Source organism: Nannospalax galili, unplaced genomic scaffold (genome assembly GCF_000622305.1).
Source record: "Nannospalax galili isolate Female #2095 unplaced genomic scaffold, S.galili_v1.0 scaffold649, whole genome shotgun sequence".
Lineage (NCBI taxonomy): Eukaryota > Metazoa > Chordata > Mammalia > Rodentia > Spalacidae > Nannospalax > Nannospalax galili.
The window spans coordinates 1,143,001-1,154,043 of record NW_008359093.1 but is presented as its reverse complement, the minus strand read 5'-3'; the positions used below and the strand labels follow the sequence as shown (position 1 = coordinate 1,154,043).

Sequence of the window (11,043 nt, the reverse complement as noted above, 5' to 3'; positions counted from 1 at the left end):
TGCTGGCTGTGTCTTGCATTAGGAACTTCATGGCCTCTAGTTATACCTTTAAACAATGAATCTAATATACTCCCCTCTCCAGATAACTGTAGCTATTCCACGCCTTTTAAGGTCCTGCCCGTTACTTCAATACATCTGTTTGTCTTTTTAATCTTTTTCAAAATAATTCCTTTGATGTAGATCTTAGATTATCTATGTTTACTACCTGCTCTAGGTTCATCAGGACCTCTCAGACAGGCTGTTTGGGGGGGGAAGAATTTACGTATGTGGAAATAACATGGCCTATCCTTATTTACCCACTAATTGGACTGGTTCATGTGCCCCCGCATTGCTTTTGCCAGACATAGACATAATTCCAGGAGATGAGCCTGTGCCTTTGCCTAGCTTTGACACATTCGTTCCTAGGCACAAACGAGCGGTCCAATTTATTCCATTGCTTATTGGACTGGGTATCTCAGGAGCACTCGCTACTGGCTCAGCTGGTGTAGGAGTGGCAATAGACACCTACAACAAATTATCTCAGCAGTTAATTGATGATGTTAATATGGTCTGTCGGTCTGTACAAGATCTTCAGGACCAGGTAGACTCACTGGCCGACGTTGTCTTACAAAATAGACGGGGTCTTGATTTATTAACAGCAGACAAGGGAGGTATTTGTTTAGACTTACAGGAAAGATGCTGCTTTTATACCAACAAGTCCGGGATCGTCAGGGATCGGATCAGAAAGCACCAAGAAGAGCTAGAAAAAAGACGCCAAGAGCTCTTTGCAAACCCCATGCGGAGCATGTGGAATGGGATCCTGCCCTATCTTCTACCTCTCCTTGGGTCCCTGGTTTTCCTGCTCCTAATTCTGACCCTAGGTCCCTGCATTTTTAACCGACTGGTTCAGTTCATATGAGAAAGGCTATCAGTCGTTCAGACCTTGGTCTTGACTAGTCAGTACCGAGCCCTAAAAACAGATGAATTTGATAACTTATAAGGGAGGGAAAGATTCCCCTCCATATTCACAAGAAAAAGGGAGGAATGAAAAACAAAGACCAGGCAGGCGCCATGAAGACCCTCAGGCGGGTCACGTACTGGTCAAATTTTAAACTTACTGGTAAACAAGTTTTATGGTTAGGACATCTGGCCACCCGCAGGGCCCGATACCGGGAAATCAAGAAATAACTTCTGTGCCCTAGGGTCACCACCCATTTAACAATCCCGTAACAAAGGTAAAAGATTTTTCCCAGGCACTAGAAAGAGTGGGGAATGAAAGACCCTCGAGATGTAGCCCCTTCAACTTTGAAAAACAAGCAGCCGTGGGAAAGAATGTTCTAACCCTGAGTGGAAAAACCCCAGAAACCCAGATGTGCCCAGAATGGCCAAAAACAAGCGGAAGTAGATACTGATCTAAATTCCCCGAACCCAACTGTCGGTCATGCCAGCCCTCCTCCAGATGGCCCCACCACTGCCTGATTTGAATCCTCCTATCACAAGTCTGTTACCATGCATCTGCTTCTGTAAGAACCTGCTTCTGGCTTTAGGTATATAAGTGCTACCCCCGACCCACCCGGGGCGCTCACAGCTCCGAGCCTGGTGCGCCCGCAGGTACCTGTGTACTTCAATAAACCTCTTGCTGTTGCAACCCGAAGGCTGACTTGTTCTTGGTGGTTTCACTCTAACATTGTGACCTAGAGTTTTACTTTATCACTTGTAAACCTTGCCAGACACAGCAACAAGGACCAACAGTGTCCTTACATGAGGTTATGCACACCTGCCATGCCCCTGTGTGTTCTATCATAGTACCATCTCTACTTCAAAAGTCTGCAAACACCATCCTGATGTCTCTTGTCATAGATTCTTTTTTAAAACCACCCATCTATGAGGCTAGAGAGATGGCTCAGCAGTTAAGGGCACTGGCTGCTCTTGCAGAGGACCCAGGTTCAGGTCCCAGTACCCACATGGTGGCTAACAACCACCTGGAACTCTAGTTCCAGGGGACTTAATTCTAGTTTCAGCTTCCATGGGCATTGCACAACATGGGTGCACTTCCATACATGCAGGCAAAACGTACCCACAAAACAAAAATAAATTACCCAGATATCTATTTATCTAGATAAATTAGATAAATTTATCTAATATCTAATTTACCTAGATATCTATCTAAAATAAATTACCTAGATATCTATTTATCGTGTGTGTGTAAGTATGGACACACCTATGGCATCACATGTCTGTGAAGGTCAGAGGACAACTGTTGGGAATCTTTTCTCCCCTCTCCCCTTAGTTGAGACAGGGTCTCTTTTTCTCTTATTTCACTCTGTGCTCCAGTCTGGCTGGCCTATGAGCTTTTGGTGCTTCCTCTGTCTGCCTCCCATCTCACTGTAGGAGTGCTAGGATTACAGGTGAGTGCCAGTGTGTTGTGTACTCAGGCTTTATGGCAAATGCTTTTACCCACTTACGCATCACATATCCTGTTTGATGTGCTTTATTTTATTTTATTTTTTTTCGGGGGCAGGGAACAGGGTCTCCTTGCAGCCCCAGCTAGCCTGGAACTTGCTCTGTAGACCAGGAAGGCCTTGATCTCATAGAGATCTGCCTCCTAAGTGCTGGGATTAAAAGCATGTGCCACCACACCCAGCTCATTCTATGACCATCAACACATCCAACACAGAATATTTCCAATACCCTGTAACATTCTGTGTCCCTTTGTAGCTGACTCCCTCCTCCCACTCAAGACCCTGACACTGATCTATTCTGTCAGTATTGGTTTGTCTTTTCCAAAAATTTCCAAATTTTAAAATTTCAGGTGTTCAAGACATAGAAACTGAGTTATAACTGATGATTACTTTTCACTGTCAAACTGTGTTTAGAATCACCTAGGATATTGGTGAGACACCTGTGGGTGTTTCTACACACATATTTTCAGAGTGCATTAACTAAGGGAGGCCGACCCTTCCTAAATGTGGACAGTATCACCCTTCGGGCGAGGGGCACAGGTGGAGTAAAAGGGAAAAGGAGAGAGCCAGCGGAGAGTGCCAGCATTTCCACATCTGCTTCCTGGTCCGAGATACCATCGGCTACTTTGCCATGACACACCCACCCTGCCTGAGCTGAACCTTCTAAAATCATGAACCAAAGGAAACCTGAATTTGTTTCTGTTAGGTATGTTGTAGTAGAAATGTGAAAAGTAATAGGCTTTCTGATTGACTACAACAGGTTAGAATAGAAGAGCAACCAAGAACATTCAAAATAAGCAGAAGCAGGTAATTCGTGTGTTAGAGATGGTTCTGGGCATGGTGGTACATGCCCATCGTCTGAGCACTAGGGAGGCAGAAGCAGGAAGATCATTGCAGGCTTGAGTTCAGTCTTGGCTACATGAGACCCTGTTACAAACAAAAACCACCAAAAAAAGAGTGATCGTTAAATTTTTGATCTGTATTTAAACAAGTATACTTTGTGGCTTGTTATTTATTTTAAAACCTTATTTACTTGGTCATTTTGAGACGGGGTCTCCCTGTAGCCCCAGCCGACTTGGAACTCACTACGTAGACCAGGGCTGGCCTTGAACTCCCAGAGATCTACCTGCCTCTGCCTCCCAAGTGCTGGGATTAAAGGCGTGTGCCACCATGCCCAGCAGTTTGTGGCTTTTGAAAGACCTACTGATTCTGTTTTGACACAAGTGTTGGGATCACATTAAAAAAAAATTATTTTATGTATATGTGTGTATTGTCTGCATGTAGGTGAGTGCACCCGTGTTGTGCAATGCCTCTGGAGGACAGAAGAGGCTGCCAGATCCCTTGGAACTGGAGTTATGGACAGTTGTTAGCTGCCATGTGGGTGCTGGGATTCGAACCCAGGTATTCTGCAAGAACAACCAGTGTTCTTAACCGCTGAGCCATCTCTGCAGCCCCTCAGGTTGAATTGTTTTAATCAGAATTATTCTGTACACATGTACATAAAATTGACAATATTTTCTTTCAAAACAGTTTCTAACTGGTCATTACTGATTTCTAGATGCTGATTTTGTTTTGTTTCACTTGAGTCAATATGAATTTTTATTAACACACATTGTCAAAATCTGTACAAACCAAAGCATTCCTGTATTTTAAAATGTCCATTATTACAAACAAAGAAACAAATAGTGTTACCGAAACTTAGCTACTTAATTTCATGGTGAAACACTATCATGATTTTTTTTTTTTGTCTTTTTGAGACCAGGTCTCCCTGTAGCCCCAGCTGTCCTGAAATTCACTATTTAGATCAGGCTGGCCTTCAACTCACAAACATCCACCTGCCTCTGCCTCCTGAGTGGTGACTAAAGGTTTATGCCACCACGCCTGGCTATGATTTTTTTCTTTTAAATCAAAGTTTCAAGACTGAGGTTTCTTCTTTCCCATTTAGGAACTCATGATAAAGTTAGAAAATGTGAGTTTGCTTTATATTAAATATTGAAGACCTTAAAAAACCATTTAGTATAAAACTAAATGCATGTTTTTATATTGTCATACTTCACATAACAGAATTTCTCAGTCTTTAAATTGTTTTTTCAAAAACGGTGACTTGGTTTTTCCTGCCATCTTTTCCCCATAGCCAACACAAATGCATCTGACAGATACTTTATGACGGTTTATCTTTACCTAAAGGTTTCTCATTCAAAAAGTTACAAAACTATTTAGCATGGCAGCTTCTCTTGCTGAGAAGGGAAAATGACATCCCCTACTAGCGTGATATATAAGCAACATGGTCATCATGTCTCTTGTCGGAGGGAAGCCTCTCTCTGTTGCCTCTGTCCAACTCTGTGTGGCTCCTCTTTTGAGAATGCAATCACCAATTTCAGAATGTTTGCTTCTAACAAGGTGAAGTTACTGTTACACTATCAGGGCCCTGAGGTACAAATGTCACTTGTTCATAATTAACTCTTAACTCAGTAAGTGCCTGTCTGCATGAATGATTACAGGGTAGTTTTGTCCTGTGCCATGGCAGATACCACAAATCTGTAGCTTCTTTCACAAATATCCCGTGGACAGTGCAGGGAGCAATGTGAATCTGTCCCCCTTTCCATGTGCCTACTGGTCAGGAGAAGGGTCCATACAACTCAGGCTGAGGCCTAGCCACTTTCAGGAGTGCTTGTTTTCTAAACATTTCCATTTAAGTAGGGAGTGCACAGGGTGGGGTGAGGGGTGGGAAGAAAGCACAGTGATGCTTCCTGTGGTTAGACTCAGCAGGCACCTGAGCAGCCCATACCAACCTCCAGAGGTGCCCTAGAGTTCATACAATCTCATTTGAATCTGCTCCTGTAAAAAAAAAAAAAAAAAGTATTCTGATAATGGCCTGATGTGACAGCTGGCATAAGCAATATAAGGGCACACATTTTACAAAAAGTGGCAGTGTGGGAATTTAAAATGAGTTACAGAAAAGAACAAGGAGGATAGAGGAGGCAGTGTCCAGTACAACCTGGACAACCTTTCTTTCTGCCCTCACTTAAAAGGACAGATTGTTAAATCTTTGCAACCTTCCTTCAGTAGCTCCTCAAACACTCTTCCACAAAATCTTCCAAAAGGCACTTAACTCCATCCTTACACGTTGAACCCTTTACCTTAGCAATCAGTTTTTAAGACTAAGGTAACAACAAAGAAAAGATCTGGTTCTTTTAGTAAAAGCTACCAAAATGGACCGATTTTTTTTTTTTCCTTTTCCAAGAGCTATCACATTTACAAGAATTAGCTAGGCTACTATTATTCCTCTATCAAGAAAAAGTTTACTTTAAGAAAAAAATAAATGTCTATATAGTACAAAGTTCAGATATAATACACCTGGAAAAACCCCGAGTACACCCTGAAGCAGAGGTTCATTGGAGAGAGCCTCTTGCTGTACAAAGCCTTAAGGTGGCAGTTTTCAAAGTTCAGAGGGTGGCAGTGAGATGGTGGATGCTAGACTTTGCTCATGGGTATGGCAGGATGCGATGATGGAGAGAAAACATTCTGCACACAACACTCAGCAGTGACCACCACAGAAAACAGTACCAAAACAGTGGGAGGGAGGAGAGGAAGAGGAGGGGGAGGAAGAAAAAGTGAGGAAGAGGAGGGAAGATGAAGAACTGAAACCGTGAACAGCATGCGGTCTTTAACAGCACAAACCAGGTGTTCCCACTCAGCCCACTCCGTCCGCTCGAAGGAGGATAATGATAATCAAATAGTTTGTAAGAAAGCTTATAATTCCCAGAGAACAGCTAGGTTGCCAACCTTAACCCAGAGCAACTGTCTGCGGTTGCTGGGAGCCTCCTTGTGGTCCGACCAGGGGAGGTTACAGTGCCGGACTTCTCAGATCTCTTGCTTGGGGACAAAGCAGGCTGTATGCTTCAGGAGCTCCCCGTGTTTGGCCTGCAATTGTTCTGTGGCTTCTTTGTGGGCTTTCTCCATCTGGTTCATTTTGGCCCTCATCTGGAATTCCTGGTACTGAAAATCAGCCTTCAACTCTAACCTTTCTGTAGGCTCATTTAATCCTTTTGATGCAACGGCTTCAGAGTAGCCAGTTGGGCAATGACGATAGAGGCCATGTGTAGAAAAGCTGTTATAATGGCGGCTAGCACTGCTCCTGAAAAAAAAAAAAAAAAGTATTCTGATAATGGCCTGATGTGACAGCTGGCATAAGCAATATAAGGGCACACATTTTACAAAAAGTGGCAGTGTGGGAATTTAAAATGAGTTACAGAAAAGAACAAGGAGGATAGAGGAGGCAGTGTCCAGTACAACCTGGACAACCTTTCTTTCTGCCCTCACTTAAAAGGACAGATTGTTAAATCTTTGCAACCTTCCTTCAGTAGCTCCTCAAACACTCTTCCACAAAATCTTCCAAAAGGCACTTAACTCCATCCTTACACGTTGAACCCTTTACCTTAGCAATCAGTTTTTAAGACTAAGGTAACAACAAAGAAAAGATCTGGTTCTTTTAGTAAAAGCTACCAAAATGGACCGATTTTTTTTTTTTCCTTTTCCAAGAGCTATCACATTTACAAGAATTAGCTAGGCTACTATTATTCCTCTATCAAGAAAAAGTTTACTTTAAGAAAAAAATAAATGTCTATATAGTACAAAGTTCAGATATAATACACCTGGAAAAACCCCGAGTACACCCTGAAGCAGAGGTTCATTGGAGAGAGCCTCTTGCTGTACAAAGCCTTAAGGTGGCAGTTTTCAAAGTTCAGAGGGTGGCAGTGAGATGGTGGATGCTAGACTTTGCTCATGGGTATGGCAGGATGCGATGATGGAGAGAAAACATTCTGCACACAACACTCAGCAGTGACCACCACAGAAAACAGTACCAAAACAGTGGGAGGGAGGAGAGGAAGAGGAGGGGGAGGAAGAAAAAGTGAGGAAGAGGAGGGAAGATGAAGAACTGAAACCGTGAACAGCATGCGGTCTTTAACAGCACAAACCAGGTGTTCCCACTCAGCCCTCTCCGTCCGCTCGAAGGAGGATAATGATAATCAAATAGTTTGTAAGAAAGCTTATAATTCCCAGAGAACAGCTAGGTTGCCAACCTTAAGCCAGAGCAACTGTCTGCGGTTGCTGGGAGCCTCCTTGTGGTCCGACCAGGGGAGGTTACAGTGCCGGACTTCTCAGATCTCTTGCTTGGGGACAAAGCAGGCTGTATGCTTCAGGAGCTCCCCGTGTTTGGCCTGCAATTGTTCTGTGGCTTCTTTGTGGGCTTTCTCCATCTGGTTCATTTTGGCCCTCATCTGGAATTCCTGGTACTGAAAATCAGCCTTCAACTCTAACCTTTCTGTAGGCTCATTTAATCCTTTTGATGCAACGGCTTCAGAGTAGCCAGTTGGGCAATGACGATAGAGGCCATGTGTAGAAAAGCTGTTATAATGGCGGCTAGCACGTAGGCGGCTGTATTGCTGCTCCTCCTGATGGCTGGCACAAGAGCTGCTCAGGTGTGTTCCTGTGCTCTCCGGTCTTCCCGAGGACATGCTTATATGAGTGTGCACAGCCAGCACAGCAGCTTCCCATCTGTCGTCTTCCTGTCATCTTTCCTGTCACTTGCACATCGCTGCTTGCACTGCTCACAGGAGTACCGGGGTCCATACTCCTCTGAATCTGTGCAGCGCTGGCGTTTATTGCCAGTGAAAGCTGCAGTTACGTTGCAATACTGACAAGGCTTGGGTGTTCCATGCAACTGCACATTCTGAGCACATTTCTTCCATATCGTATTGGTTTTACTTTAACCCCAGCGTTAGGGAGGCAGATGAAGTCAGGTCTCTGTGCGTTCCAGGCTAGCCTGCTCTAGTTAGAGTTCCAAATGAGTCAGGGCTACAGAGTGATAAAAGAATTTTTTAAGAATTTTCTAGCCGGGCAGAATGATGAAACCCTATAATTCTGGCATTTGAGAGGCATTAAAAAAATACAGTCGATGTGCAAAGATGAATGTGTTTCAAAGGCAGCTAAGTGCCAGGCTGGTGGTGCAGGCTTTTAATCCCAGCCCCGGCGGAGGCAGAGGCAGGTGGATCTCTCAGATCCTGATTTTTGTATAACACATTGATTCACAATGTAGCTAGAACCCTTAGCTTGTTTGTAATTGTCAGTAAATGAGGTGTGTTTACTTGGCTGAATATTAACATTTTTTCCTACAGTATTTTTGTCAAGTTATGTAGCAAATAAAAATAAGGCTTTATAGGGCCGCGCATGGTGTCACACGCCTGTAATCCCAGCACTCCGGAGGCAGAGGCAGGCGGATCTCTGTGAGTTCAAGGCCAGCCTGGTCCACATAGCGAGTGCCAGTCCAGCTGGAGGTACAAGGAGACCTTGTCTCAAAAAAAAAAAGAAAAGAAATCAAAGCTGGTTTTAAGTGCAATGGTAGAGTGAGGTTGAAAATCAAGTAGGAAACAAGTAACTGGCCAAACCCTTCTATTAAAAAAAAAAAAACAAAAAGTAAGGCTTTATAGCGAAAAAGCGATAGTATCGGGAGACCCCTGGGGATGCTGAGGTGAGAGGCTCTCTTGACCCAGAATCGCCGCCAGCCTCCTCGAACGCAAAATGACGGTTCAAAAAGAGTATCTGTGAGTCTGCAGTGACGCAGAGTTAGAACCGAGGCCACTGATTTCATTGCACCCCTAGATCTGCGCGCGAAGGCGCTCGGCTCAGGCAGCAGCCGGTCTGGATGCAAAGCCCCTGGGCTCCTAAGTATCGGCAGTAGAGTCTCGGGACGCGCACTTCCGGGACGGGCCGCGCATGCACAGTCGCCGGGAACATGGCTGCCGCCGGCCGCCCACAGTGAGTCCCGCCGCGCCCCGAGTCCCTCGGTCCTCAGCGTCCCGGCTGAGTCGTGTGGGAGGGAGGAGTGTCCGGAGCTGGGGTGGCGAGCGGAGCGTCGGCGGGCGGGTTCCCCGGCGGAGGGCGCGTCGGGCGGTATGGACGCTGCTCCGCGTGCGGGTCGGTGCTCTCCGGCCGGCCGAGAGGGTGGGTCTGCGGCCCGGCCTGGTCCACCGCCCCTGCCCCGCGCCGAGTGCTGCCCGCGGAATTTCCCAGGGGTCTGGGGCGTTTGCCACCCTCCGCTCCCTTTACTTGCAAATCGTGTTTTGTTATACTTCAGTTCCCAGTGCCGACGGTGTTTTTACCACTTGCGTGTTTGTGGCTGTTTGGCCGTCCTCGGTTTCAGTGGCTTATTTCCCTGTAAAATTACTTTTGAATACTACGTTTTGTCCTGCTCTCCCCCTCCCCAGAAAGTTCCTCCATTCTCTTTCCTCCACTCAGGTTTTTGATGCATTCGTTATTACAGAGAGAGAGAGAGAGAGAGAGAGAGAGAGAGAGAGAGAATGAGAATATGAGTGCAGGGGCCATTTGAGGTTGAGGTTAGAGGGCGGGAGTTCACCGCTCCTGGGTGCTGGGAACCGAGCTTGGGTCCTTTGCAAAGGCAAAGCAGTAGGTGCTCTTAACCGCTGTGCTATCTCTACAGCACTTTCCACCCAGGTTTTTAATTAAGCTTAGCATCCACCGAAAAGTTGCAGGGATAGTTTAGTAGACTTTTAAAAAAACCAGATTGTCAGGTTATTAACATTTACCACGTTAACTTTTTTCTCTCCCTCCTCTCCTTCCTGGAGGAGGGCTGAACAAAGGAACATAGGTATTCTATCAACCTACCAGTGGCTACCCCATTGAAGAAAATCCCTCTGTGATTGGAGAGATGCTTAGCCATTGAGAGCACTTGATGCTCTTCTAGAGGACATGAGTTTGGTGCCTGCTTCCACATTTTGGGACTCACAGTTCCCTGTAATTGCAACTTCAGGGGCTCTGACACCATGTTCTGGCCTCAGTGGGCACCACACATACACAAAAATAAATCTTAAGCAGGGAGTGGTGTCGCACGCCTTTAATCCCAGCACTCGGGAGGCAGAGGCAGGCGGATCTCTGTGAGTTCAAGGCCAACCTGGTCTACATAGTGAGTTCCAGGACAGCTGGGGCTACAGGGAGACCCTGTCTCAAAAAGACCAAAATGAATGAATGAATGAATGAATGAATGAATCAATCAATCAATCAATCAATCAACCTTAAAATGTCTTTTCCCCCAGCAACCATTTACTGCCTATTAATCCTCAAGGAGGTGTGGGGACTCAAGAGCTGCACTTGGCTCTGTGACAGACTTTAGGAACGTTGTTGAATGAACAAGAACATTCTTAAAACTACAGTGGTGTTATCACACTCAAATTGTTCATTGTTGATAAGGATGTCTTTCAAAATGTACAATCTAGCAGCTGGGCTTGGTGACACACGTTTGCTCCCAGCTCTTGTGCGGCAATGGCAGGTGGATCTCTGTGAAATCGAGGCCATGAAGCAAGTTCCAGGTCATCTAGGGCTCCGTAGTGAGACCCTGCCTCAAAAACAAAAAGTACAATGTATATATAGCTAAGGCTAAAATATTTTGATTCAGGATTCAGTCTAGGATCATGTGTTACATTAAGAGTTCATTTTCAGGGGCTGGAGAGATGGCTCAGTGGGTAAGAACACTGACTGTTCTTGCAGAAGACCCGGGTTCAAATCCCAGCACCCATATGGCAGC

At 45.3% G+C, this 11,043-nt stretch overlaps 1 protein-coding gene and 1 pseudogene across 2 annotated transcripts in view; one reads left to right on the top strand and one right to left on the bottom strand.

The window, feature by feature from the left end:
- Window positions 1–6,214: 6,214 nt before the first annotated feature.
- LOC103725518 lies at window positions 6,215–9,239 on the bottom strand (annotated as a pseudogene).
- The window catches only part of Znf329 (zinc finger protein 329), a 33,048-nt gene continuing 31,206 nt past the window's right edge, over window positions 9,202–11,043 (top strand). For both annotated transcript variants that reach the window (XM_029558468.1, XM_008822768.1), the window contains exon 1: window positions 9,202–9,260. In XM_029558468.1, coding sequence (XP_029414328.1) covers window position 9,260 — 1 coding nt within the window. In that variant the 5' untranslated portion in view covers window positions 9,202–9,259. The remainder of the gene's footprint in view (window positions 9,261–11,043) is intronic.